At 38.9% G+C, this 27778-nt stretch overlaps 1 protein-coding gene across 1 annotated transcript in view; it reads right to left on the reverse strand.

Moving 5' to 3' along the window:
- Positions 1-1274: 1274 nt before the first annotated feature.
- The window catches only part of PLCG2 (phospholipase C gamma 2), a 71295-nt gene continuing 44791 nt past the window's right edge, over positions 1275-27778 (reverse strand). The window contains exons 19-28 of the mRNA XM_072422710.1: positions 27553-27710; positions 24357-24459; positions 21297-21506; positions 20426-20565; positions 19733-19847; positions 18083-18250; positions 17520-17608; positions 13851-14023; positions 10739-10785; positions 1275-5451 (exon numbers count right to left, since the gene is read on the reverse strand). Coding sequence (XP_072278811.1) covers positions 10740-10785; positions 13851-14023; positions 17520-17608; positions 18083-18250; positions 19733-19847; positions 20426-20565; positions 21297-21506; positions 24357-24459; positions 27553-27710 — 1202 coding nt within the window. The 3' untranslated portion in view covers positions 1275-5451; position 10739. The remainder of the gene's footprint in view (positions 5452-10738; positions 10786-13850; positions 14024-17519; positions 17609-18082; positions 18251-19732; positions 19848-20425; positions 20566-21296; positions 21507-24356; positions 24460-27552; positions 27711-27778) is intronic.

Here is a 27778-nt window from a genome sequence, read left to right on the forward strand (position 1 = left end):
ATCCGATAAGAATCATCTGGCATGTGTACTTAGCCTTAGTTTCACCCTCTCGTTATCTCTATTCAGCAAGAGACTGGGAGAGAAAAGCAGCACAACCAGCTATGTGTATTTGTTTGTATGCCTGTAGTTCAGATTTAAACTTATAACCTCAACTGTTTTTTTAAACTGTTAGCTTACCCAGGACTGTCTGGAGTTCAGTTTTAGGGTTTTCAACTCTACTTTACACTGGACTACACACACCACGATGACCTATTCAGGCCCACTCAAACATCGCTCTATTTGAAGATCACATCTGATGTCTTACATTTTGTTTACAACCTGAAAAGCTCAAGCTTCAATATGCAGCCTCAAATTTATTTATACCAATCATTGACCCTTCAGCATATGGCTCAGTCTGATGTTTTAATACTTGTCTGATTGGAACATTCTATTAACTATTTAGTTCTATTAGTAAGAAACAAATGGCTTGGTAATCTATTTTTATGTAGACAGTGGGTCAGCAGTACTGAGTAAATTAATTTATAGTTTGCAGACACTGTTAAAACAATTGCCAAGGTCAATAGTGGCCAGAATTACCATTGGCTGGTGGTTGTCAGGGTAAGAGATCTCTATTTACCTTGATAATGGGCTAACAGTGATACGTGCATTGATTACAATAGCAGCTATGAGGCAATCAGCAAAGAAATTTTGGCCAGTGTTCCTATTTGCCAACAGAGGTTAGGGGCAAACTTTGGTTCAGATATTCTGAATTTATTTTTTTGACTATGAATGCTCCGCCCCACCTGAGCCAAATTCTATGATTTCTCTTTAGCTAACCCATAGTGCTCTATGAATCCTGTCTGATGCATTAAACATTTGGTAAAACACAATTAAATACGCTTCGCTTAGTGAGGCAAATTTTTGTTGATGTTAACCATCTAATAATGTGCAAGGAAAAATGCTGCATTTTGGGTTTTTATTTTGATTGGGAAAACTTTAAACAAGTAAGTTTTTATTTAGTTTTCTGCACTCTAATGGAAGCATGCTCTAGAATGTCTCAATATGTATTCTGGGTGGCAGATTAGAAGTGGAGGTTCAGAATGAAATCCAAGCTACTAGTATTTTCAAATGTTGAAGTCAGCAATACATACCCCATGTATCTGTCAGGTTTCCTTTAAATATAATTACACATCTATGAATAACTCCAAACATTTATTAACATTTATATATATATATATATATATATATATATATATATATATATATATCTTTTGTAAAACTCAACAATGGCAACATTAAATTAAAAGTCGCATTTTATTTCACTCTATTCCACAAACATTTTCAGACTTAGTTTGGGATCTGTTGGGTTCAAACAAACATGTGCAACATACAATGCAGTGCAGTACATAACATGTGCAATGAAAAATGAAATTTTATTGAGGCTTCACCAATTTGTGTTGTGTCAACTCAGCAAGCCTGAAATGAAAATTTTCCAACCAGGGCAGAAGTCAATTGGGGTTGTTTATAGTTGGGTCCCTAAGTGACAATAGGTTGGAGATTCCATTTGTGCAAGAATTACTGGTTAGGCCACTCTTGAACCCTTGAGCCAGGCAGTGTTTAAGGTGAGATGCACTGGATACCTTACAGCAGTCTTTCTTGAGGGGGAACCCTTAAAATAATGTTCAGGTCCTACTTAACCCCTGCTAACATTACAATATCCAGGGGGAAGAATGTCACCCCTACACATAGCCAAAAAAACAATTGGTGCCAGTTAAACTGACTTAAGAGGCACAAACTGCTCGTGGCTCAATGAACCCTACCAACCTCTGGAGGAACCCTAAGGTTCCATCAAAATCTGGTTGAGAAACACTACCTTACAGTATGTGAGCACCCTTTCAAATGTTTGTACCTCGATGTTTCAGTTAAGGTAATGCTAACGTTTCAACAAGGTACAAAGACGTTTTAGACAACTGTGCACTTCTAACCTTGTGGCATTGGTTTTGAGAAGACCCTTTCCTGTTCTACTATGACTATACACAAAATCCAGAATTGACACCTTTGGGATGAACTGAAATGCTGGCTATGTCTTCCTGATTAACGTTAATATCTGGCCTCACAAAGAGAGGTAAGAGGGATAGAACTCCATAATCATGCCCACGTTTTTGGAAAGTAATGTCCAACCAGCTAAGTTCATGTATGTGTTGTGGTCAAGTGTCCACAAAACTTTGGTCATTTAGTGTAAAAGAAAGCACCAGTTTGGAAGTGAAATAGTGGGCAGTCTCCCCAATGCCCTTGAGTGACCTAAAAAAGTTGTAGGAACTTGATAATTCTCATATTATCTTGAGTCTGGACCACAAATAGGTTTGGTGTGAGATCCTTTGAGTTCACAATCGCTCTATTGGATAGAAGTTGTGTTTAATAGGATCTGGGTTTTTTTATAATTGTTCACAGGTTAACGTTAAGCTTGACAAAGAGGGTCATATCAATAAACTTTGACACTGTTAGGGCTACACTCCATGGCAGGTGGCACAGGATTACTGAGGCATGCAAGTGTCTACTGGTCTTCACCAGAGCATAATGCAAGGAGTGATGGGCCAGTAATTCCAGTGGCCACGAGACTCCTTTGCTGCTTGGAGTTCACCAGGTCCAAGCTCCCCAGGCTCTTCCAACAGGGGGGAACAGAGAACAGATGGCTTTAGTTTAGGGACAACCAGTGAATGGGTATCAGGATCAGGAAGGCGGCAGGCAATACCCTTGGTAAAGATGGTCCAAAGTCAAGACAGGAAGCAATCGTTGTCAAAACAGTCTTAGGTCAGAGGAACAAAAAAGTCAAGGTCAGGGTCAAGCCAGGGTCAGTATGTAAAAAATCAAACAGGCAGACTATCACTTTACAAGTAGCAGGTAACAGGCTGTGCCTAGGACTATTTAGGCTTAAATTGGACAAACATCCAATAGCAGGACAGGTCATGACCAGGAACTAATTTGCTATTGGCTGCAGGACAAACTTTCCAATATCCTCCAGCTGCATAGGATGAGCTGGGGATGCTGAGATGGAACATATTGCATCTGAGTAAAGGGAATCTGGGGATGCTGGAAGCTGCTACACAGAGGAACTGTGAGCAGAATGGTAACAGACATGCTGCGTGTCAATGGAGTAGACTGGTCTTTAGAGTTTGTAGCTTTGTATACCCTTCAACCAGACAACTGGGCAAAATCCCTTCATTCTGCTGAGGGATGCATGGGGATTTGGTGTAGTAGTTTCTTAGTAGTAAATAAGAAAATCATTATAAATTTGGAGGAAAGAGATAAGGTCAGGCTATTAAAGCTTAATAGTATATTTTGTTTTGTTTGTAGAAACCTACCTATTTCAGGAACCTACTTGTAAAAAAGATGAAATGCTGTAAAAGACCTACATAAGTACATTTTACTTTATCAGATATTCCGTTGCACACACCTTCAAGGACAAAATTACCATTATGTAAATGTGTTTGTTCTTAGAAGACAAATAACCATTGGCTGAAGTGTGATACATACATGGAATAGTCAGATAGCCACACACTTTTCGCCATATGGTATATAACAGATTGAATTAAAGTGAACCTGTGCTTTTCCTACACTCCTTACCTACATTCTTCCACTGCTCAATTCCTCATGGGAAAAAAGAATAAAAGGCCAGAGACTGGAACTTACGAAAGGCTGGGGACTTTCTCCAAATCCTTATGTGACCTTTTTATGTGTTGAGCAGCCAGTCTCTAAGCGCCAGCACATGAGAAGAAGGAGAGGACGTTCACATGCCTTTCCATACCCATAAGTGTTGATCGAATAGGGGGATATTGTTCCGGTAATCGAATGCCGAAATCGAAACCATTAAAGTCAATGGGGGAAAAAATTGGGGTATTTTTCGGGACTGTGAAGAACTGCAAGAGCAATCGGGAGAAGAGCTGACAGCTCCGCTCCCCTGATTGCTCTTGCAGCCCTTTACTAGTTTAAGTGTTCTTGGATAGAGAAACCCTATTCAGGGATAGGGATAGTGCTCCCTGATTGGCTGGGGAAGCTTTCCTTAGCCAATCAGAGAGCACTAGAGGTTTTGAATGGGGAGACTTGTCCCCATTTAACCTCTAGTGCTTGGGCTCACACACTGTTCTCAATGCGACCGTGGCCACATTCATTGAGAAGATCTCTAGCACTAGAGAATAGTTAACTTCTAGTGCTGCGGATCGCACACTGTTCTCAATGAATGGGACCGCGGCCGCATTTATTGAGAAGATCCCCAGGGCACTAGAGGCTAAATGGGGACAAGTCTCCCCATTCATTTACCTCTGGTGCTCTGTGATTGGCTGGGAAAAAGAATCCTGGTGACGCTTGAGCCAATCACAGAGTACTAGAGGTGATTAATGAGGAAACGTGTCCCCATTTAACCTCTAGTTCCCGGGGATCCCACACTGACAGGAGAACTCCCACATGCAGCTGTGGGAATCATCCTGTCAAAGTGGGATAACCTGTAAAAAAATAAAAGTTAGTTACACAAATCACACACATTCAATAAATTACTGTAACAATAATTTTTAATTTTTTTACACACAAATTGGCGCCGCTGAATCCCGTGTTTTTCGGTTCGGGTCTATCCAAATTTGAACAGCCATATTCAGGTCAAATTTTAGGACAACCGGAATTCGAACACCAACACTACCCATAAGTACCAGGTATTCTTCTAATTATGGCAACCAAATCGAGCAGTGGAGAAGGGCACATGAGGTGACTGTGCTTCTATTGGGGTGGGTATTAAATTTATCCAGTTCCTTTGTCACAAATGGATAAAGCACAGGTTCATTTTAAAACATTTCAATGGGAATAATTTAAAAAAACAAAAACTGCAAATATAAATACATGTTATGCTTCCAACAACATGCCTAAATTCATAATTAAATAGAAGTTTAAAAAAGTCTAAAAAGTAATATGAGACCTTCAGCTTAAAAAACTTACAGATTTGTTTTATCAACCATTTACATACACAGTTCAAGTATATCTGGTTGCCACAAATGTGCCACCAATTGTTATCTCATACATTCAGTAGCACGTGACAATATTACACATTATCATTCTTGGAGGGTTCCCTTGTCCAGGCTTTTTCTAAAAATTGCCTTTGGTCTTTTTGTAGAAAATCTGGACCTCCATGACAATCAAATAAACAGCATAAAAAAACCGGAGTATTAAGTTCATCTCCTACTGGACCACAAAAATGAAACAAAAACTTCTTTAAACTGCTAAACCCACTTCCAGGTGTCGACAAAATGGCAGTGAGGAGTTCACGTGTTGCACTCAATGATTTAGTAATAGATTACTTTGATGAAGTTCTTGATTTCAAAATATCTCTACTTGATGTCAATCTTGATATTCCACAGGGGGAGGTCCGAAACAACATCATCTGGCTATGAGTAAAACCTGCTGTTACTTATACGCTTCTCTCCTAGCCTTAAAGAAGAAAAAAAGACAAATATTAGAACCATAAAATGGCAACTTTAGTTAACTCACCAATAAAAAATCTACTTGGATTCATCGACTCATCTCAAATGTTATCAAAATCTTCTCCACCTATATAATATCTCTATATACCGCACCTGCCGATATTCACCTTTCCACCCAAGATTAGATTTTTCTGTTGAAATTAGACATACAAACCCAGTGCAAGCTACATGAAATAGTGCCAGAGCTTACATAGAGTAAATGACTTCCTCTATAAGTATTCAGGCCAAGCCATTGGCCACTCAGACCCAAACTTGGAATAGGTTATGTGTTCCCCAAACCTGAAAGCATCAGGAATGTCCTGAAGGCCCCAATGGAGCAACAAGTGGTGGCAGAAAGGAGCAATATGACAGATTCTCTATATGGAGACAGGGTGATGCAAAGTATACTTAACTCTTTTAAGACCTGCATAAAGGGAAATGTTATTTGTTCTCCTTTTAGCTTTGATCTTGACAACCTTAGTGACTAGTAAATCTCCTGGCCATACTACCTAACAATTTCAGTTTTCTGATTCCAAAAAAAAATATGATATGTCAGGGTTGAGGGAAAGCTGTATCATCAAATGATTTATCTACTGCCTTCTAATGAAAGGTAGGAAGATAAAAAAGAACAGGGCATGTCTGAAAACCATAGTTTGAGGATCAATGCTCCAAGTTTATGGCAACAATAGTTCAGTTGTCAATACCTTAGCCCAGCCTTTTTTGACCTTTTTAACATGGGGGAACCCTTTAAATAACTTGCAGGTCTTAACGAACCCCTGATATAATTACTAAATCCACAGCTCGCAGTACATTGGTGTAGTGGTTAGTGGAAAGAATGTATTTTACATTGCTGGCCATTGGGTTAGTTAAAACTGACCTAAGAGGTCCAAGGTACCCATGAGGCAAGGAACCTGGGCAACTTTTGGAGCAGATTTTTTCAACCAGGGTTCCTCCAGAGGTTTCTGTGGGTTCCTTGAGCAATTTGTGTCTCCCAGGTCAGTTCAACAGATATTGATGGTTTTTGATATCTGTAACAGTGGCATTCTTCCCAATATTCAGCTCTGTAGAAGACATTCTTCCAAATAACCACCATACCAATGGTCTGTGAGCTATGGCTATTGTAATTACACCAGGGGTTACCTGAAGATATGAAAGTTATTCCAAGAGTTTCCTCATGTAAAAAGATTACCAATGCACCTATGTAGATGACCAAAAGAATATGGATCCACTTCAAAATAATAAGTTCAGGTGTTTCAAGTTAAGGCTATTATTGGTATAGCATACAAAGACAGAGGTGTATTTTAACCATTCTGTTACAACATTACTGTTCTCCTGTGTACAAAGCTAGCTCCATACAGACATGGTTTGATGAGTTTGGTCTAGTGTAGTGTTTCTCAACCAGGGTTTTTCCAGAGCAGCGGTGTAAAACTCAAATACACAGTGGGCCAAAATTAAAAACATAGACAAAGTCGTGGGCCAAACTTGAAATTGAAATAGCAACGCTACTACAATTCCCTGAGCCAGGGGTTACCAGAAGATATGAAAGTTATTCCAAGAGTTTCCTCATGTAAAAAGATCAAGAAACACTGCTCTGAAGGAACCTAAGTGTTCCACAGAACCCAGGTTGAGAAACTCTGCCTTAGCCTGTCAATAATATATTGGACAAGGTTTCTAACCACGTTCCAGGTAGCAGAATAACCCATTTCACACCAACCAAAAGAAGATACATTGTTTAAGGAGAGAGATTAAAAATAAACCTAAACATAGACTGCAACCTTACGTGACATCAATAGTCTTGCTGAGATGGATAACTAGGGTAATGAAAAGCCAAGTTTCTTTACTAGAGAATGTGCTGCTTCAGGTGCCATTTAATGATAGCCTCATCACTAAAAGCCTAAATTTGTGGTTCTGTCATCTGCTTAAGAGGAGGATCAAAGTTCAGGTGCACTGATCTTCCCCTGTAGCGAATATCATTTTAACCACACATCCAATTCTTGTGGTTATATTACTGGAAGAACCCTGGAAGAGCTTAGAAAGGACCTTTTTTAACTTTAGTCCTTTATTTACCCCTTCTATCTATAGAAGAAGAAATACAGGCTGGACCTGTCCCATTGGACAGAAGACATTTCTTTTCTCTGCAGAAGCTGGACAACATCTACAGGTTCTGTCTCTCACCCCCACCACCACCTCCAGCAATGCAAAGCCATGTCCTCCCTTCATCACTGCAGCTGACATCTTCACTTAGTCTTCTTCTATGATTGAAGTCTTCAGGCATCTTTAATAGATAATGGGGTCAAGATGATCGGGTGACATACTGTAACTCAAAACACTTGGGTGCTACTTCATCTTAAGTAGAGTCTGTGCCAAGAATGAACATTGAAATGCAAAAGCTAAATGCTGACAAGCTAGAAGAAAGATATTTTTCAGAAGTCAGCATGTGTTGCTAAGCGGACTTTACTACACTTTTACCATCTGAGTACAAGCCCATTTGAGCAATTCTCGGTGACAAAGAAGAATTTGCAAAATTAAGATTGATTAGAGGAAAACATGGTGCAAAATGATAAAAAAAAAACATTGAATGAGCATGTGGGAAAAAAAAATGATGGGAATATCTAACAGGATGTATTAAATGGTTAAGATATAATTTTTAAAATTACTAAAACAGCAAAGAATGTGGGGGAAATATATCAACGCAGCAGTAATTATCTGGTCACTTATGCTTGCTGAGCAAGGTTTCCATGTTACTACTCCAAAGCATTTGCTTCACGTCTAATTACATATTTTTTGTAATTTAAGCAAGTATTATCCAGTTTGCTTATCACATCTTTATTTAAAAGGCCGACTATACATAAAATAAAAGTTGTTATACATGAAAAAGTTAAAGATTTTTTATTGCCAATATATTTTAGTTTGGATAAAGAAATGAAACCTCTTGTAAGTTTTTTTTTTTTTGCAGTTTGCAGTTTGCATTTTGATTTTCTCTTATTTACTGTCCCTGACATGCAGGGTGAAAAAAAGGGGAATTCCTATGTTAGACCCCTACCCGTACAGGTTTCCCCTACAGATCTACTCCCCTTATCTATTCCTGGTCTGGGAAAACTGTACAGTTTTAGATTTACTTACACTTTCTATCTTGGTTGCAATGGTCACTTGGACTTTAAGGTCTGATTTATTAAAGCTAGATAGACTATCACAGGTGAACTTTGGTGATTCAACAAACCTGAAATGGATCTGGTCTACAATTGAAAACATTTGCCAACTAATAGCAAATGATTTTTAAGAAATCTATTCCAGGTTTGTTGGACCACCCAGGTGCTAGCCTGATAGTCTATATTTTCCAGTCTTGGAGAGCATTAATAAATCATTCCAAAATGTTGGGTCTAACATTGTTGTTCCAGTAAAAATGGCCTTTAGTAAAACTTAATACTACATACTAGGAATTTAGAGGAAAGAAAGGAGGGAAAGGTGGGTACAACATGTATATATATACCTCAAAATCAATTGCCAGCAATAAAGTGTATTTAAATTTCAAAATTTAGAGAGGCTCATGCTTGATGAGTGTTGAAGGAATAGGGCTTTGTGACAAATAGGTTGTATAACAAAGGATTTATTCATTAGGAAATGTACTAACAGAGATCCACTATTGACAAAAACAGATTTTTACATTGTCAAAATGATTAACAATGAATTCCCATATAAAGGAGAAAAAGAGTATAGTCCATTCATCAAAAAAAAATATTTTCAATCCTGACATGTTTCGCCAAAGAGCTTCTTCAGGGAAGACATCAAGTGAAGTACTCGAAACATCGAATGTGTTAATATTTTTTTTATTATTGGAGTAGAGCTACAAAGCCCTTTACCTTTCCCTATAGCCTTTCCCACTTTTGAAATACTACATACTAGGTTACATGTGTTCCAGGTATCATGGCCCTAATGTATCACAAAGCATTTCATGAACCGTTGTTTGTCTCATGTTTGAAAAATTTGCACTTGACACTCAAAAGAAAGCAAAAGCAGTGATTTTGATTAATGAGCAAACACAGAGGAAAGTGGCATAACATGTTGCCTATAATATCAATGGCAAGGTGGCAACCACACATGTAAAATTTTGTACCTTAAGAACGTATTTGAAACTACTAGAATTTCTTTATATATTAAAAATGCATTCCTTTGCCAGAAATTGCCTTGAAATCCTGAATGAGTGGGGTCAGAACATTCCCCTGCCTAATCAGGAACTACTACTCTTCCTATGGGATTCTAAGTCATTCTTAGTCATTTTCTTGTTCTGAGATACAATCCTGTACGATTGTTTGAGGCTACCATCGGCCATGTTTTCCATTTAGTTGTGTCTAGTACAACTTCCACAGGAACCTTTTGGGTATTACATCCAAAGAATGTCTTCATCAACTTATTTTGTATTTCTTGGCTCAAAGGATTTGTTGTTTTTACCCTGATATAAACCCAAACTGTTGCACCCTAGGAACCTACATTTTGAACCTACTGGAATATCTCCATTTACTAGATAATGTATTATTGTAATGAGTGTGGCCAAGACATCCCTTGGTCTAAATAGAAACTCTCACTCTTCCTAGGAGATTCTAAGTCATTCTTAGTCTAGTTTTGAGATACATTCCTGTAGGGATGTTTAAGGCTACCACTGGCCATTTTTTCCTTTTAGTTATGTTTAGTACAACTTCCACAGGAATATTTTGGGACTAACATCCATAGAATGTCCTCACCAACCTATTTGGTATCTCTTAGTTTAAATGATCAATGGCTTTACCGTCATTTTTACCCAAATTGTTCAGTTTCCACCATCTGTAGACCGACCCCACTTTATGCCGGTATTCATGACCTATGTCATGATTATACCCTTTGTTCTTTGATTTGTACCTCTTAATTTATAAAGAGTTGGTCATTACTTCATTTGAAGTATGCAAATAGAGAATTTGAAAACAGTCACTAGAGCAACATGCCTCTAGTTGTCTTCAATTTACATGTGTGATGAGTGATGTGGTTGGGGTGTTCCTTGGAGATAACTTTTCCTATGGGGGATTTCCTTGGCATTGACTTTTCTAAAAGTCAAAATTTAAAATCTCCTACAAAAGAAGAGGACGCAAATGAGCGCATGGTCAACCAGTTGTGTAAGGACTACATGGAGGATTCCAGTTTGTAGGCATTCTATTTGGAAGATCCCCTTTAATTAACTTTTTCAGTTTTACCCAGAGCAGAGCTCTGTCTCAGGTTTCAGTTACCTTAGTAATCAAGCAGATTTTGATAGCTGTGCTTTCGGTACCCTGGTCTGTAATAAGAGAGAGATAAGGAGTGATTCTAAAAAAAGATAGTTACATTGATTTGAAATGTTCTTTTCCACAATCTTCTTTTTTGTCTTCAAACAAAACACAGCTGGTTGAATATTAATGAGATTCACAGTGAATTATTTTTTTTGGAGCAGACCCACTTTGTAATAAATGTCGCTCTACATTCCCAGAGATAACAAAGGGTAGAGATAATAGGAGGATGACAATAATAATAGTGTTAAGGCTTTTCTGATATTTGGATATTGCTTGTTAATACGTGGCTGGGTTACTGTGAAGGCTTTTTGGTTTCTATACTTTTGAAGCCAACAGATATATACTATATATGTGTAAAAAAGATGAAGAAGAGATATACAATATGACCCAAAGTTTGTGGACACCTAACCATCACACTATGAGCTTGTTTGACCTTCCATTTTTAAACCATAGGCATTATTAGGATGTTGCCTCCCTAACCCTCGGTACAGCTTTAACATCCTCCTCTCCCCTGTGAAGTCTTTCTACAAGATTTTGGAGTGTCTATGGAAATTGTGTCTATTATGCCAAAGGAGAATTCAAGAGTTTAGGTACTGAAGTTGAAAGAAGATCTGGCTTGGTATTCCAGTCCACCCCAAAGGTGTTCAGTTAGGTTGAGGCCAGAGTTCTTTAAAGACCACTTGGGTTCCTCTAGACAAGTGTTTCCCAACCTTTATAACATGGAGGAACCACTTAAAATAACTTTCATGTCTTCAGTAATCCCCTGATATAATTACTATATCCACCGGTCACAGTTCATTAGTGTGGTAGTCAGTAGGAAGAATGCCTCTTACTTATTTCTGGACAGTGGAAAGGCTTCCACCCTTATAGATAGACAACAAATCATTGATGTCACCTAAACTGCCCTGAGAGGCACAAACTGCTCATTGTTTAAGGAACCCCTAGCAACCTCTAGAGCAGGGGTGTCAAACTCTGGCCTGAGTTGCAGCTGGCCCATCGCTGCATTGAAATAGAGCCGCTACTACACTTCCCATCATCACTCTATAGCGTCTATAGACCAGCGGCCTCTCTGCCTATTCGTGGCTCCGCATTGGACTGTTTTATAGACGCAAGTAATGCGTGAATTGTAGTAGCGGCATCACTTGCATCTATAGACTAGCGCCCTCTCTGTCTATGTGTGGCCCAGCATTGGACTGTTTTATAGGCGCAGGGAATTGTAGTAGCAGCACTATTTTATTGAAGAGGGAGTTCCAGACACTCATACCATTAAGCCCCACATTGGACTGTTTTCTTGGCTCAGGGAATTGTAGTAGCGTTGCTATTTCAATTTCAAGTTTGGCCCACGACTTTGTCTATGTTTTTAATTTTGGCCCACTGTGTATTTGAGTTTTACACCGCTGCTCTGGAAAAACCCTGGTTGAGAAACACTACACTAGACCAAACTCATCAAACCATGTCTGTATGGAGCTAGCTTTGTACACAGGAGAACAGTAATGTTGTAACAGAATGGTTAAAACACACCTCTGTCTTTGTATGCTATACCAATAATAGCCTTAACTTGAAACACCTGAACTTATTATTTTGAAGTGGATCCATATTCTTTTGGTCATCTACATAGGTGCAATGGTAATATGTCCAGAAACATTGGGTCATATGTTGTATTACCCATCCTATACATCTGGCTTGTTTGGTTTTAGGTTTAGTTTCAGTTATCTCAATGTATGTCCAATCAGTAAGCAGACCAAGCAGAACCAAGTCATAAAACAACTTAATTTTTTAGTGAGAACATTTACTTCTATTAGAAAATGATGATGAGACTTTGCTATATTCAATCATTCAATCATAAGCAAGCAAACATTTTTCTTTTTGATTTACCTTTGTACATAGTTGGGTATTCTTTTACTTTCACTAAAATAAGTAAAATTCACTTTAAAAGTAAACATAGCCTACTTCTTTTGAAATTCAACCCCCACCCCATTAGAAAACTAAATGTCTATAATCTAGGGTTTACATACTTTGAACTATCTATTGCAGTATGAAGGAGACCCCAGTTAGTGAAAAAATGATAGAGATTCACCAACAACCACATACACATGCCAACTCTTTTGAGAACCAAGTGCAAAAGAAAGGTAAGAACCAAATTACTGCCACCATTAAGGACACAGTTATGAAACACATGACTCTATGATAGTTAGTAAACCAACACATCTGGAAAATGAATGAGAACTACGACCACAGTAAACACAGATTATAATGACAATAAGTTTTAGTTTTACACCAAGTTAGTAGGATACTTGTTAAGATGAGGTACAACCCATACAACCCAAGATCCAGAAAATATAATAGATAATAAATCAATGTTTGAGAGTGTTTAATCAAAGAAGACGTGGAATAATGACTTTTCCTGGTTTCGTTCCACTAATTTTTTCTGCCAACTAAACAATCTTTAGACTCCGCCACTTAGAATGTAGAAATCCACATCCCCTCCTACAACTGTGGTTTCTTCACTTCATTACAAAGCAGCAAGAAAAGAGCCAGTGGAACCAACCATAGTGTACAGCAGGGGACCAGAAAATCAACACTCCAAAAAATGCTGGATTTTGAAGATTCTTCAGCCGGTGGGTTCCCTACAATGAGGCTGAGATGGGAAGTTTGGTCAATAGATGTAGTGAGCATTCCATGTCTTTTTTATTTCAGACCTTATTTATAGAGACAGCATGGTAGGGTGTTACACAATGATTTCTTACAAAAAACAACCCTTTAAGAATTAGGATTTTAGTTTTAGGTATAAACCATTGAGTCAACCACCGTTTATTTATTACCTTTAAGAAATTCCAGCTACACCGCTTTCTCACCTGAGATCCAAGTTCCATCCACCTGCTTTCCTTATTATGGATCCTATTTCTTTCTGTTTTTAATCTCAGAAAATGAATAGGAAGGAGTGAGGCTTGACAACTGTCAGAGCTAAGAATTCCATTTAGAAGATCTCACCATTGTATAATGTAGGATATCAGCATTAATACATAACTGATAACTAAGAAAAGTTCCCAGTGAGCATGTCATGTAAGCATACCTCCTAGCAGCGGGGTCTGGAATTGTCCTAATGTCATTCATTGGTTGTCGTCCCATTGCTTCTCTGTTAGGAACTCTAATGTTTTCATGTGTATCATACAAAGACACTTCGGTATTATGGGCTCCTCGCCGCCGAAGATCTCCAGAGGAAATATATAAGGCTTCTTCATTACCCTATAGAAATGGTGAAAAATATCATCATTAGCCAGTTGGTCTATCCTTCATATATAGGTAGGGCATCTCACATTTATAAATTGTATTGTATTCAATGTATTGTGATTATGTAACTTTACTTGTACTCAATACATTCAAACATTTTTCCATATCACTTTTTAACTTTTCACTTTAAATTTTTTTTTGTTGATTCAAGAGCAAGGAAATGTGATATTGTCCATCAGGTTCCCTTTGCTGTCTTTTATTCTATTATATTTGTTCACATATCTGCTGAGAAGTGACCAAGTAACAAAGGCTGGCTAAGCAGATGGGTACGCCTAATTTCAGATGTGCAGTGAACCAGCAAAACACCCCAACCACGCTCTAAACTATTTTCACTGAATTGGAATGGAACCCTTTGGTGGATGCATTTTCCCAGAGTATTTACGTTGCAGAAGTAGTGAGGTTGCAGCTCAGTTGCTTGTAGCCAAGTGGTTACTTTTTCTCCTCTGAAGGCAGAACCTCACCACAAACCACTTACCTTTCTGACCTGACAGAAAAATACTCCCCTAGCTGCTCTCTTCGCTCCTCCAATGACCTACTAATGACTTCCTCACTCATAACCTCATCACACACACAACTCCAAGACTTTTCTAGAGCTGCCCCCACTCTCTGGAATGGTCTTCCTCTTCTTAATCAGCTTCTTCATACTTTCTGCTCCTTTAAAAGAGCCCTCAAAACCCATCTTTTCAAACTTGCCTACCTGTTTTTTTCTGTCACCTAAACCCCTCACTTCTTCCTAATATTTCATTTCCCCGCTTCTATCATGTGCTTCTTCCCCACCTCCGAGATTGTAAGCTCTTCGGGGCAAAGTCCTTTCCTCCTCCTCTGTCACTGTCTGTATCTGTCTGTCATTTGCAACCCAATTTAATGTAAAAAGGTCTATGTATTTCATTCTTTAGCTAAACCTCAGATACTCTGATACAGATCTCAGTTTTTATTTTATAAATAACCGACTACAACCTATTATCCCTTTCCATGCAGCAGGGGAGCAGTCACGCGCAGCAGCTAAAAATAAAATCCCTGTTTGAATAAACAGTATTTAGATCCTCGGGAACTAAAGCATGTTTTTAACCACCGGGACTGTAACTTTTTGTTTTGTTCTCAAACAATAATGCAGTTTCGCTGACAAAGCTCAAAGAGATCAAATTTTTTTCCCCTGCACTGAATCGTCTACGTGACACTTTTAAGCAAGCCGCTGGCCTGAGATTGCAGAGGCGACACTCGAGCAGAGACTGAACACAACAGAAATGAGAAGGAGAAAAGCTTGGCCATTATCATGGAGGGAAAAAAAGAATATACTTAAAAAATGACTCAATTTTCCTAACTGACAACATAATCAGAAGTGTAATTTAGGCTCACTTAGTGTCTTAAACAGCTTTCCGTTACAGAGACCCAGAAAATTCTAGAGCAGAGCCATCTGTAAGCCCGTTATCATCTCACATTTCCCATCTAAGTGCCTGCAGATGTGCTTTTTATCAAAGCAGACCTACTATTAAATTATAAGCATTTATTGAGGAGTTTTTAAGTCACGGAACAGATGGATGGAGGCTCCGATCGCGTTTTAATTTTCCATTCAGATTACATTGGCAGGGAGTCTGAATCCGTAACGCTCGTAAAATTTCACGCTCCACCATAGATTCAGGCAAATGTTTGGAGACCCACCTCCTACAGAATGAAACGTCTTGTTTAGGAAATTTGGAAAGGCGTTGAGGAAGATAAATTGCGCTTTGCAACGGCTGCCTGGGAGATGATGATGTACAGAATAGACAAATTATTACTATATAAACTAACTTTGGATTTGCTGATTGTGCTGGTGGATGGATATTCTCAAGGCGAGCAATGGCTATGACCATTGTTATCCATGGAGGGTCCAGGGCCACAGTGATCATTTGTTCTGATGTGGTCATGGTGTACATACAAAAGGCATGTAGACATTTTAACCCCAAGGAGTGTACTTAAAGAAAACCCAATGGGTGCAAAATGACAGACGATTTGATGTAGTCAATAGTTGGCAATAATACAGCGTTTTTGCAATTTTATATGCAGTTCTTGGCTGCTTTTACAAATGTCTGGCACAGATTATCCCAGGGGTGTCAAACTCTGGCCCGGGGGGCAATTGGCCCCCAATGTCCTTTTTTTTGGCCCCCAAAGGAATCCTAAATATAAACTGCAGCTGGTCCACGGCTGCATTAAAATAGCGCTGCCACTTCAATTCCCAGCATCACTCGCGTCTATAGACCCGTGTGCTCTCTGCCTATGTGCGGTCCCACATTGGTTTATAGACGCAAGTAATGGCGGGAACTTTGGTAGCGGCGCTATTTCAATGAAGAGGGAGTTCCAGCCCCACATTGCCCACGTCTGGCATTTCCAGCACTCCCCCTCAGTTGTACTTTTCCTTGCTACTCCAAGGCATGGACTTGATTGGTTGGATTTTCATACAAAAAAGGTTACAATTTGTGTGCAAAAAGGTTACGATTGAAATTTAACTCAAAAGGCTACAAATAGAGAAAGAGGCATAATCATTTTTCTTAAATAAAATTTAAAAAGAAAATTGTTATGCCTCTCTTTCTATAATAGGCTTGTTCCAGATTAAATGTGAAGCAAAACCTCTTTGTTTCCATATGAAAAGGGTTTATATCTAAATAGATGGAAACAATTCCTCAATTTTTTCAATAAATTTCAAGGTTGGCCCACAACTTTGTCTAAGTTTTCAATTTTGGCCCTCTGTGTATTTGAGTTCGACACCCCTGGATTAGCCCTTGCAGCAGCTTCCTACCTGTACATTATACAGACTAACATGGCCTTTCTAAAACTTTATAACATGGGGGAACCCTAAAATAACTTTCAGGTGTTCGGGGAACCCTGGTTATAATTACTATTTCCACAGCTCAGAATATGTGTGGTGGTCAGCAGGAAGAATAATTAATTGCTGGACATTGGGAATAATGTCACTCTTACAGATAGGCACAAGGATCATTGGTGTCAGTTAAATTGACCTGGAAGGTACAAACTGCTCATTGCTCAAGGAACCCCCCGCAACCTCCAGAGGAGCCATAGGGATCCATGGAGTCCTGTTTGAGAAACACAGGTCCAAAGGCACATTCAGACCGGTGGTACATGCAAGACGTTTTACACTTGCAAAAAAACAAAATTAACGGACCAAATTGGTCAGTTTTTAATCCTTTACAGGTAATATGGGGCAGCAGGGTTCATTTTAGCATGAAGCATTCACTGCTACCTCTAAAAGAGTTAAATTAGAATTATCAACGTCTATGGAAGCATTTTTAAAGCCTTTGCAGGACGTGTTACACTGACATATAACTTGGTATTTGCAAATAACTTAAAAATCTGCACTATATGATGAAAAGGTAGGGTTTATTTGCTCTAAAAACCAAAATGACCCATCTTGCACCCTCTATGCTAAAAAATGTAATTCTACTTAAGGAGTACTTACCAGATGTTTCTGTATTTGGCAGTGAACCAGAAGTGACGCTAACTCTATATCTTCACCATAACCATTTTTCAGGGGGATCGATCGATATCCTAAAATACAAGATTGGAAGTATTTGTTTATATTACTTGTTTCTCTCCACTCTTAATTATTTGTTTTCTCTTTAACCCTTTCACACTACTATGCTTTTTAAATCAAATTGACAAGGAAAAAAGTTTAGTTTGCAAAAAAAAACTGCAGCAGGTCTCCAGCCTGGAGCATAAACCAATAATAACATACTTATTAACATTAATATTCAATAATGTTCAAATGATACCACTCACAGGGCTATCCCACTTCTTTAACCATTTTAACATGGGGGAACCCTTGAAATAACGTTCAGGTCTTCAGGGAACCCGGCTATTAATAGTATATTCACATATCACAGGATATTAGTATGATGGTAAGTGAGAAAAATGCATTGTACGTTGCTGGCAAGTGGGAAAAATTGTCACCCTTACAGATAGCCAAAAAGATCATTGGAGCCACAATAACATAGGTAATACTCATGTGATCTCTGTTTGTACCTGTTTTTAATCCTTTAACAGGGAAAGTATTTTGGGCTAAAAAGTTGGGGTCACTGAACATGTCTTCTTCATACACAGCAAACCTCAGGAAAGCCAAATTTGGTTCACGGATCTCGAACATGGCCTGCTGCTGAACAGAGGTCCAAACCGGGTTTAGGCCATTGTCATCTGGAAGAGGAAACATGATAATATCAATACTATAAAGTGATAAAGGTGACTTTTCAGTGGTCTCCATTGATGCTAATCAAAATTTGGCCAGCCACACTGCTGCTTGTCCAGACTTGGCCTTCATCATAATCTTACAGTATGGAAGTGGATTCTTCCTCTGAACCAACAGGAGCAATCTTTTATTTAATTCATGAGATAAATAAATGAAGATGCCACATCTTTTACTGACTACCCTCTTGGCCCTGGACTACTACTACAATGCAGGCTGGATTGCCAATATGTCTTTGGTGGAATGAAGACAAGAAATGTGGGGTTCAAATCAGATAGGTTAATGGTGAATTTCCCTGCCTTGTACAGACCCCACGTTCCTGTAGTCCAACTGATTAGGAAGTTGGTAAGAACAGAAGGAACCACATGACGTAGAATAGGACAATAGGCATCTAAAAAAATGAGAATATCAGACAGGTTCTGCAGCTTTAGCAAAGTCAAGGAGACAGCAACAATTAGGAACAAAGAGACAAAGCGCAAGGCCTAATCAAAACAAAAACAACTGAAATAAAAATCATTACATTTAAAAGTTTATGTATTTCACAGGAACATTGTTTTATTGATTTATTATATGTTGTTAGCAACCTCTCCCTGTCCCACTGCCTACTAAACCGATATACATCCACATCACTATCAGGGCTTGCAAAGGGGAATGGTTCCCCAAAATGCATGATCTAGACAAATGACCTTGCTAATGATGGGAAGCAGCAACCTTACCTCACAGGCAGGGGAGAACCACATTGGAACATTTGTACAGTGGCTCCATTTTTTTGTTAATAGGGGGTGCAATACCAAGCATTTCATTCTGATGATTACATGTCTATGTTGTCTATGAGTTCATCTTTAACTATATTTTATAAGCATAATAAATTAATTTATCATTATTAATAATTATAATAAACAGGATTTATATAGCGACAACATATTACTTTAATCTTTATATATTATGCTTATCTTGTTTGCACTCAGTTGGTTCACTTTGTGTCTTCCAGTGCAGCCATATCACTAGTTTTGGTCGAATATCTCACTATTCGATTGGACAGCTTTCGATCGAATAGAGCGATATTGTTCGGGTGATCGAACGTTGAATTCGAACACTATTAAAGTCATTAGGGGGAAAATTCGGGTTATTTTTTGGGACTGTGTAGAAGTGTAAGAGCAATCAGGGGAGCAGAGCTGGCAGCCCCTCTAGGTCTCTTGATAGTGCTACTCCCAGATAGGTTGATCTAGCCCTAAAGATGTTACAACTGCTCCCCAACAATCTCATTTTGCTAAAATTGCTGCTACATCCTCCATTCTTCTCCATTCATTCTTTTTTTTTTTATCTGACCAGAGGTCAGTGGAGGGGAGTGGGGGAAAGGCATAGAAGGAGGGGTCATCATTACTCCAGAGATGAGCTTTAAGTTAACCCATTAGTATTGGACTTATACGTACTCACAACGCTGGTTCTGAACTTATTATTATCATATTCCCCTCCACAAACTTCCATCTCCACGAAAGGGCAGGCAATACCACGGCCAGGCTTCGGCAAATGACGAGCACCAATAACCTGGAATACCAAAGATGAGTCTTTAATATCACCACAGACAACACATTATATAATGGTACTTAGCGTACACAACCAGGCTTTGTAAATAACACCTTTCTGTACTCATACCTAGTACCAAATTTGATTTTGCTCATAATGATTTGGCCTATAAATGATGTCCGAATAAGATGACTTTTGGGGACTGTCTGGTGGGGACATTTTTGCAGCTTTGGATAAGCGGACTGCTCTGGGTAGGGACTTGGCTTTGGTGGGTATATCTTGCAATACAAGATGGAGCATGGTTGGTTTAAGACAAAATGTAGGCCTGTACTCCCCAAACTCTCAGCAGTCCAGCTCCCTATGTCCTTGCTATTCATTCAGTTGGGGCCATAGGGAAGGTGAAAGTCCTGGGCAATTACCCAATTTTCCCTTCCCCAAAAATTGGCCTTGACACAGGGATAAGTTTAAAGTAGAACCCCATACAACAAAGTTTTGTTAAATGTGGTTGTCTAAAGATTGTGCACTCAGAGTGTTCAGCTATGAAAAGTCACTCAACTCTGGGAATTTACTAAAGCCTCAATGTTCTCACTGTCACCTACCTTAATGGTCAACACCATCTGCCCTGGTCTCTTGGAATCACTTGGATCATAGGAATCATGCCTCATGCACTCTGGCTGCAAGATATATCCACAACGTCCATTGTAAGAGAACAAGGCTTGGTTGATCTGTATGTATCGGTCTATAACAACAGAAAGCATAACATGAATAATAATATGGGGGTACAGTAGTGAGATTAGGTTAGATGTATGGTAGGCTTACTGTGGTGTTCAAAAATCCACAAAAAAACCCTATGTGTTCTAATCATTTGCTTTCTATCTAAGATATAAATAAGTTTTGTATGTACTTATACCATCAGGCAAATTAAGTTTCACGTTAAGATGAAGAAAGAATTTTGGCTGAGCATTTTATGAAGTTCACAACTGCTTCTTGTAGCCCTGCTAAGCCATGGCCATGGTCTATGTTGTCAATATAGAAATCCACCTCTGTCTTGAGTGGGGTCACCAATGTCACAGTACCCACTCCCCTTGGTCTAGAGGGGCTATGGATGGCCAAATATCATTTATGTGTCCTGATCCCTGGACTATGCCTTGTTCTCCCACATAACAGTCCCTGGCCCCACCTCGCTACTGTTGAGGCCCACCTTATTCTCTGATGATGTCCTACTAAAATAGATACAGGCAGCTAAGGGGCTTGTCCAATATTTCCCTGGGGGAAATAGAGTTACTTTCAAAATCTGCATGGTATGGAACATTTGCAGCATTGCAGAAGTGAGGAGAGGTTTCATGCCCTAAATTCAAAGTAAGTCCTAATTATCTCCAGCCACTATTTGCCTACAAAAACTGGCACATGGCTTACAAATAAGTTACCCCAAGAATTTACTATTTGAATTTACATCTTGTAAGTGATTACCTGGAGTTTGGTAGTTCAGAGCCACCATCTGGACACCACACAGCCAGAGTTTAAGTGGATCGTAGTTGGAGGAGTCCACCCGCGGTCCTTTGGGGTAGACTCGAGTGAGCGCCTTACGATTATATTTCAGCAGGTCAGAGGCCTTCGATTTAGAAAGACTCTCTGCTTTGTTCTCCACAAATGAACGTATTTCTCGAAAGTCTGGTCTCTCTGTGTATAAAGCAATAAGAATAGTCACAAATCAAAGCATCCCGCTGTCTGCACAGATTTCAGCCCATTGAGTCAACAACATGTTTTGTTGGGAAATTACATCAGCTGAAACAATGGGTCTTTTATGGCATTTTGGTGGTGAGATCTGTCTTGTCTCCATTGCAAACACTCAAAATTTTATTTTATCTGAAAAGTACTCATTTTTGAAAGATCAGGACATCTTAGGACATATGAGAGGATAAGATACTGTAGATAGTGGAACTAGTTGTGATGTAGTTCTCAGTTTTCCCTTTGGAATGTCCAGTCATGTGACAGAAAGTGGGCAACAACTGAACTCTCTAGATCACTGTTTCTCAACCAGGGTTCAATGGAACCCTAGTGTTCTTCCAGAGGTTGCTGGGGGTTCATTGAGCAATAAGCAATTTATGTTTCTCAGGTCAGTTTGCCTGACATCAATGATCTTAGTGGCTATTTTTAATGGTGACGTTTATCCTACTGGTAAGCAATGTAAGATGCATTCTTCCTACTGACCACCAAGCTAATGTACTGTTATTTGAGGACATAGAAGATAAAGTAGGGGTTCAATAAGTCCTGAAAGTTATTTCAAAGGGTTCCACTATGTTACAAAGGTCAGAAACACAGTTCTAATTCCTCCAGCTGCGCACAGTGTGCCGGGGATGCAGAGATAGACAGGGTGCATCTGACTAAAGGGAGGCTGGGGATGCTGCAAGCTGCTATATAGAGGAGCTGCGAGTGGAGTGGCAACATCTACAAAACCTCAATGATGACCACATTGTACAAGTGCATATCATAGCTTGAACTATACATGTGTTCATTTCCAGCCATATGCAGGTTGTTTAGACCAACTTTGCAATCTACCAGAATCCGAACAGCAACTCTACAAGAGGCTATTACAGGGTTCTTTCAAGCAGTGCATCTGACAGTCACCTTTCTTTGATGGAATATATACATAATATATTTTTGATAAATGTCTATATTGTTTATTTTTGAAGATTTCAGGTCATGAGGAATCTTTACCGCCAACCAATGTCACAGGTACCTTCAGATATCTGTCACTTTCACGTGTTCTTACCTGAACTTTCTAATAGCCTTCCCCCAGATCACTCATTAGCTGACAGTTAAAATAATTGCATAATTAAATGAGTTATTTTAATTGGACCTGCTTCTGGTGGCAGTACAGAATATATTTGTGTCGAGAGAGGGAATAAGTTGAGTCTGAGCAGTCACCAAGAAATATGTTTCTCTGCAAAAACATTTAAAGTGGCAATCCTTCATCCAAAGTCCTTTACAATTTCCTCTTTGAAGACGAGGCCTTGGCAACAGCGTTCTAAACTGTTTATCATTGGCAAAGAGAAGTCATATTCTTATGTTTTATTTGATACTTGTAAAATAATATAAAAAGCCTTGCCAGGCAATTTATTAAAACGCATAGTGTATTTTAATGAGCACATATTTTGAGTTACCTTGTCAGCATATACCATAATGTTCAATGACACTTTTTGAAATTAGCTTTTGCCTACATTTGCTATTGCTGTATTTGGTCAGTGGGCATGGAGAAGCACATCAGTCATCAACATCATGGCCCTGAATGGCTAGATTACCAATTAATAGGATTGAGTAAAGGGGAAATAGAGAGGTAAAGTTGTCTAAACTTGGACTGTATATTTTCTCTTCCATAAGGGAGTCTTTTAATAATTTTAATATTCCAAGAGTATATTATATATCCCTAATGTTGGATACTAGTGGATCTCTGTTAGCTCAGCCATCATCAGCCATTAACAGCATGACCCTTTATGTCCAGATTACCAATTTATAGGGATTGCAAATGACAGACTAATACAGACAGTGATACAGGAGGAGAGGACCCTGCCCCGAAGAGCTTACAATCTAGTAGGTGGGGGAATTTCTAATACAGACAGTGATACAGGAGGAGAGGACCCTGCCCCGAAGAGCTTACAATCTAGTAGGTGGGGGAATTTCACACACAATAGGATGGGAAATACATATTTTCTTAATTTTAAACTAATAGGGATCCACTAGTGTCCAACAATAAAGACATATATCATACAGAGGATTCATGAAAAATTCTCATAAGGAAGAGGAAATATACAGTCCATTATTAAGTATAATCTAAATACCAACGCGTTTCACCAGTAGGCTTCTTCTCTCTGCTGCAGCTGTTATGGACCAGATATCTGCAGATCCTTTTTGGCTGTTTCCATCCTATAGTGATCCCCCCAGAGATCCTAGCAAATAATATTTTCTGGCTTTGGAGAAGATATATTTTTTTTTGGGAGATTAAAAAGTTAAATCAAATTCTGATGCATTTCGCCAGTATGGGGTCTTCAGGGGAAACAGAGACATCATGCAAAGTAATTGTCCCAAAGATTGTAAAATGTCCCAGGTAAGAAAAATAGACCTTTTCCAAAGATGGATATTAATATTTGCTAGGATTTGAAAAAGACAAATTAATGAGCCAAATGAGGATCGGCAGATATCTAATCCAGAACAGCAGAGAGAAGCCTACTGGGGAAATACCTCGGGTTTAGGATTATACCTATTAATAGACTGTATATCTCCCCTTTCTTTATAGGAATCCTTTATAAATCCTAATATTATAAATATGTATTACATGTCCTGTGCATAAAACCTGTGTATTTATGAATGTACATAGCCTAAAAGCCCTAATTTTTCTACACTCTCCTTGAATAAGGTTTGTTAATCAGATTACTAATTTTATGATTATTACTGACATAAAGTCCCATTTTTAAGGTTGCCAGGCTGTAGGAGAAAAGATTCATATTAAATCAATTGCCAAAGCAGCCCTACCTAGGTTGTCTTTGCCTTCACTAGTGGGTTTGCAGTAAATCACCAGGTCGGATAGCTCTCTTGCAATGACCTGAGTCTTCTCCCATGTCTTGATGACAAAGTCCTGGAGGGAAGATCACATGGGACAAATTACAACATATATGGGACAAGTTAGAGGGTATTAATCATTGCTTTATTAGCTAATTAGACAGAAATAAGTGAACAATGTTAAAATAGAATATAGGTAAGGGCAAGATCACATCTTCTTGTTCAATAAAAGAAAGATGGTAGCGACTCTGGGGTTATTGGATACTGCAAGGAATGCCAAGAGATTGCATGTGGGTTTCTAATAAAGTACAGCAGATAACAAGGATACAGGAAATTGAAACACATTTGTTTTGGATAAAGGTAGGGTAAGAACCGCTATCATCTTCAAATGCAGTCTGATGATTTGGGAAGATTTCCTCTCTTTATGTGGTGAAAATGTTGTTCTTCCAACATGATTTTTGGAGAAATTGCAAGGAAAGACATAGACAACAAAATATATCTGTTGAGGGTTCTATTCTCCCATTGCCACTCTTGTTTTCTTGCCACAGTGTCCCTCTTGGAGATTGCTTCCTGTCCTAGTCTGATGAGCAAATGAGAAAAAAGCTAAACAGAAATCACAACTCCAATGGTCCATTAGGAAGCTGTGTGGTTCCTGTTTCTTGACAGGTACCCAGCAGATGCTTCAGGTATCTCATACTTCTCATCTGTGGCTTCCCAAAAGGAACGAGCAAGGTGGTTGAAGACCACCTCCCGGTTGCCCATCAGACCCTACCAACATTTGTTCATTTTGAAGAAGCATGATGGTTGTGGCTCTTAGTAGGCTGATGGCTGCCTCAGAACTTTTTTACAGCCATCTGCGCAAACTTAGCCCAACCTTTCCCAGATGTATTTAGAAACTTCAAAGGGCCACTGGGAGTGTACCTCCAAAATTCTGTGCTTAGTTGAGGCATGTGGTCTTTTATAGTTTCTAATTAATGGTCAAATAATGGTCGTTTATAGTTCTTAAAGGGTAAAAGTACATTCAAATTTAGTACAGCTAGTATGTTTACCCATTACCCTGACCTAAGTAACCCACCTACCCATTCCACACATTTATACTTATCGAGATTCTAAGGAACGTGGCCCCTTGTTTACAAGCCCCATGGAGCCGTATTGAGCAATTAGTCTGATAATTGTCTATCTGCTCCAAAGAAGTCCATTAGGCTTTACTGCATAGACATCACTGGCGGCACATAGAGAAGAAGCTGCACCCATTGCCATGGCAAGGGAGAGGGTGAAACAGGATATTCATTAAACAGTACATGTAACAAAAACTTCACTCTGATCCTAAAAGATCTCTAAAGGGTACCAATCGGCAGAACTGATTCCTGTGGCCATGTGTTGCCTTCTTGCATCCTAGGACTAGGATGTATGTGGAGCTTTGCCTTTCACCCAAATTAGGTTACACCCCTGGCCAAGGTTTGGGCACTGTCAAATCCTTTATCTAACAAATGGGGCTTTGGCATTTGACAGTTTCTTGATAGGGGGCAGGATAAACTTTGAAGGGGGTGGGCTTAATTTCAACCTGAGCAGAAGTCAAGGTCCCACGGACAGACTGGCCATATGATCCAAGGGGGCTTTTTGGACACAATAATCAATTTATTACACCATAAAACCATACGCCAACACCATTAATACATTAGAAATGTTGTCTGCCAGGTCAAGTTCACCTAAAAATAAAATAATGAGACTTTTCTATATATTTTTTCTCATTTTCCTTTTTTTCTCCCTAACTTAAAAAAATGGAAAGGTTTAAATTTCCACATATGCATTAAAGCTATTGATGAATTCTGTGGGTCTAAAAATGTGCCTTAGCGTAGTCAAACCGCTGAATAAATAATAAAAAGGTCCACAGCACTGCAGAGGTGTGAGCTGCTGCCATTGACTCCATTTAACCAGCGTCCTGCAGTTTGACTCTGGTGGGGACATGAATTAAATTTCTGGAACCCTAAATATTTAATGACATTTACACTTTAAAACCTAACTAATGCAAAATTAATTGAAAACCCTTGAAGAGATCTCTGCCATACAAAATAAACTTGTAACAAAATCCACCCACAAATTGAAAAATTAAACTGCAAATAAAGTGACTTTTTTTATTCTGCCGCAGCTTTGTAGAAGCATAAATATGTATGCGGGTTGTTGAAGTCAATGGGGAGAGCAATTTAAAATGTATAATATGCCAATTGCCATGTAAGATATTCCTGTCGGTGGCAATCAGCACAAGTGGGTGATGTCAGCGTCACTTAAATCCAGATGTTTGCATTGGAAGCTGATTGAAAAGTAATGCAGAATATTAAAAATCATATAATATTATTTCTTTTAACCCTTTTATCACCCTGAAGGAACAAGCTATAGAGCAGATCCCTGAATGCATGAACAAGGTGTCTTGATTGTTACAAGATGTCTTCTTCCAAAAGTATAATGTTTTGGGGGTTGAACATCTTCAGGTTTCCAATGTGCATTTTACACGTATGCGAAAACAATAAAAATGCTTTGAGCTATAGGACAAGTGCCCCTAAATCAAAGTACCCTTCCCTTGTCCTAACCTAGAGTAGATGCATACAACCCACAGACACACAACCTCAAGACAACAACCACATTTCCTTGTTGATTTAGAGCCAAGTCTAATGCCTGTGCATTACCATTCCATGGACTTGTATGAGTCCCAAGGCTGATGGTGGTCAGAAATGGGTCCAAGGAGGTCTATGGAACTGTGATACATACCGGTAGGCATAGCTAGAACAGTAAATAATTAGTTCTAAACAAACAAGGAAATTGTGGTCATTGTATTTAGGTTGTTGTCTTGTATCTGTAGAACGAGAGGGTGGGAGTAGTTAGGTTATGTAGACTTCTATGGAGCTGTGTCTTGAAGCCAAAGGTGAACAGAGAATGTCCCATAGGGATGTAATGCACAGGTATGGCTGGCATACTAATGACTTGGCAGCAATGGATGTAATCAAACAGCGAAACCAGGCCATTGGATGTCAATAGGTATGCATCTGTGGAAGGGGAGGGTGGGTTGGGTCTGAGAAAGGAGCATCTATTTAAAGTAAGTAAGTAACCCAACATTCCAAATGTAGATTTAGTGCAAAACTAAATAAACTTATATGAGTTGTCCAACACTCACCTGTGCCCCCTTCTGATGCACTATATGGTGAATGTTTTTGTACCATTCAAATAATTCTTCCACTTTGTCAGTTGCGAAATCTACCGAAGGATCTTCAGGATTCTTGGGGTCCAGTGAAAAGACGTACATTTTCTTGTTCTTCCCATGCGGAAGTTTCTCTATATATAAAAAATGTATTACTCTTACTAACTGGCACCAATTACAACTAATAATTTTATATTGCTAA

This window comes from Pyxicephalus adspersus, chromosome 9 (genome assembly GCF_032062135.1).
Source record: "Pyxicephalus adspersus chromosome 9, UCB_Pads_2.0, whole genome shotgun sequence".
Taxonomy (NCBI): domain Eukaryota; kingdom Metazoa; phylum Chordata; class Amphibia; order Anura; family Pyxicephalidae; genus Pyxicephalus; species Pyxicephalus adspersus.